This window comes from Bison bison, unplaced genomic scaffold, assembly GCF_000754665.1.
Source record: "Bison bison bison isolate TAMUID 2011002044 unplaced genomic scaffold, Bison_UMD1.0 scf7180017864374, whole genome shotgun sequence".
NCBI classification, from domain to species: Eukaryota; Metazoa; Chordata; class Mammalia; order Artiodactyla; family Bovidae; genus Bison; species Bison bison.
The window spans coordinates 4,221,852-4,224,561 of NW_011494946.1; the positions used below are offsets into that span (position 1 = coordinate 4,221,852).

General features: G+C 52.9%; 2 protein-coding genes across 10 annotated transcripts in view; one reads left to right on the top strand and one right to left on the bottom strand.

The window, feature by feature from the left end:
* LOC105000731 overlaps nucleotides 1-1,099 on the bottom strand; it is a 1,286-nt gene extending 187 nt beyond the window's left edge. The window contains exon 1 of one of the 2 annotated variants that reach the window (XM_010856713.1): nucleotides 1-1,099. In XM_010856713.1, coding sequence (XP_010855015.1) covers nucleotides 1-818 — 818 coding nt within the window. In that variant the 5' untranslated portion in view covers nucleotides 819-1,099. The other variant, XM_010856714.1, reaches the window with a different exon arrangement.
* The window catches only part of RFTN1 (raftlin, lipid raft linker 1), a 220,955-nt gene that overhangs the window by 175,642 nt on the left and 42,603 nt on the right, over nucleotides 1-2,710 (top strand). The window lies entirely within an intron of this gene.

A 2,710-nucleotide genomic window follows, 5' to 3' on the forward strand; every position in this document is an offset into this window, starting at 1 on the left:
AAGCTAGGGGGCTGCTGTCTGAATGCTCTCAAGTCACCTTGGGAGCAGGCCGGGTCGGTGGGCTCAGGGGGGCCCCGCCAGATGGGACCACCTGTGCGACAGACAAGGAAGCGGCTCTCTGTGCAGAGTGGGGCACGGGGACCTGCCGGCCCTGTGCCAGCCGCTGCTGCTCCCAGCCCTTCAGCCTGCGGCCATCCTGAGCAGAGCTGCTGGGGGCAGCCTGCCTCGGAGCCAGGATGGGCAGTAACTGCTCTCAGGTGTGGCAGAACAGAGTCCACGGAAAAGCTGTGATGATCAGAAATGGGAATCCCAGCATCACAGCAACCGGGCCAGTCAGGTTGGGGACCGAGAGTCCCACGGACGTATGTAGAGAGGAAGGTGAGGAGTGGGTGGTGACCTGGTCTGCCAACCCCCTCCACCAGGGACCCCCACCTGACCTGGGTCCCCGTGGGCCTCCATGCGCCTGATTGGAAACGGGGTGTCAAGGAAGTGAGACTCGAGAACGCAGAGTCCAGTGTGGGCAGTTCATGTCCCCGCCCCCCTGTGGGGACCCTCCTCAGCTGTGAGACGGCGGTCCGTTCACCCAGCCCGCCTCTGAGAGTGGGTGCAGGCTCAGGGTGGTGGGACAGAGCGGGCGGCAGGTGGGCGATCTCAAGGACCATCCAGACGGGCCCGAGCTGGCCACCCGCCCCCACGTGCTGCAGCACCCACTGGGACACGGGGGCTGTGTCAACAAGTGGGGCGTGGCTACCGCAGAAACACATGCGCGATTTTGCACATGCGCGATTTTGCACATGCGCGATTGGCGGCAGCACCATGGGGACCCGCTTCAAATCCCTTGTTCTCCGCACATTAAAATGGCTATTAAAGGCGGACTTTGTGGTTTCTTCAGGAAAAATGGCTAGATGACAGCAATCCAGAACTGTCTACGAAAGTGGTTCTCAGAGTGTGGTTCCCGCTTCAGCAGTGGCAGCAGCCCTTGATGACGTGTTAGAAACGCAGATGCTCGGGCCCCACCCTGGACCCAGCAAATCCGAAGCCCTGGGGGTGGCCCAGGGTGTTTTGTTGTTGTTGTTGTTGTTGCAGAGGGCGGGGTGGGCTTCCCTGGTGCCTCAGCAGGTAAAGAATCCACCTGCAATGCGGGAGACTCCGGTTCGATTCCTGGGTCCGGAAGATCCGCTGGAGAAGGGATAAGCTACCCACTCCAGTATTCTTGGGCTTCCCTGGTAGCTCAGATGGTAAAGAATCTGCCTACAGTGCAGGAGACCGGAGTTCAAGGTCTGGGAAGATCCCCTGGAGGAGAGCGTGGCAACCCACTCCTCCAGTCTTCTTTCCTGGAGAATGCCATGGACAGAGGAGCCTGGCAGGCAACAGTCCACAGGGTCGCACAGAGTCAGGCACAAGTGAAGTGACTTAGTACACATGCACAGCGGGTCTTAGTGGTGGGATGTGAGATCTAGTTCCTGACCAGGGATTGAATGCAGTCCTCTGCTTTGGGAGCATGGAGTCTTAGCTACTGGACTACCAGGGACATCCTGCCATTAGGGTTTTAACAAGCCCTCAAAGTGATTCTGAAGCTCACTCAGTTCTAAAGAACCAATGTCTGAAAGAACAGTACAGACGCTCCTTTCTCCAGACATCTATGGTAATGTGATATTTGATGAAAGTGATGGGAAAAGCATCCCAATGATTCATCCTTCTTCAGTGTTGGCAGTATTGAGATTTCAAAACGTGACCTTGATGTATAACTGGAGGGAATGCCTACAGTCTGAAATATCTGCTAGAGGGGGATATGGTTATAAACTCAAATAAGGACACGGTTGTCTTTTCTTCCCCCTTGTCCATTTTTTTAAATTATTATTATTTTTTTGATTGAAGTAGAGTTGATTTACAATGTCATGTTAGTTTCAGGTGTATAGCAAAGTGATTCAGTTTTATGTATATTCATTCAGTTCAGCCGCTCAGTCATGTCCGACTCTTTGTGACCTCATGACCGCAGCACCCCAGGCCTCCCTGTCCATCACCAACTGCCCGAGTTCACCCAGACCCACGTCCATCAAGTCAGTGATGCCATCCAACCATCTCATCCTCTGTCATCCCCTTCTCCTCCTGCCCCCAATCTTTCCCAGCATCAGGGTCTTTTCAAAGGAGTCAGCTCTTCATATCAGGTGGCCAAAGTATTGGAGTTTCAGCTTCAACATCAGTCCTTCCAATGAACACCCAGGACTGATCTCCTTCAGAATGGACTGGTTGGATCTCCTTGCAGTCCAAGGGATTCTCAAGAGTCTTCTCCAACACCACAGTTCAAAAGCACCAGTTCTTCGGCGCTCACCTTTCTTCATAGTCCAACTCTCACATCCATACGTGACCACAGGAAAAACCATAGCCTTGACTAGACAGACCTTTGTTGGCAAAGTAATGTCTCTGCTTTTCAATATGCTATCTAGGTTGGTCACAACTTCCCTTTCAAGGAGTAAGCGTCTTTTAATTTCATGACTGCAGTCACCATCTGCAGTGATTTTGGAGCCCAGAAAAATAAAGTCTGACACCGTTTCCACTGTTTCCCCATCTATTTCCCATGAAGTGATGGGACCGGATGCCATGATCTTCGTTTTCTGAATGTTGGGCTTTAAGTCAACTTTTTCACTCTCCACTTTCACTTTCATCAAGAGGCTCTTCAGTTCTTCACTTTCTGCCGTAAGGGCAGTGT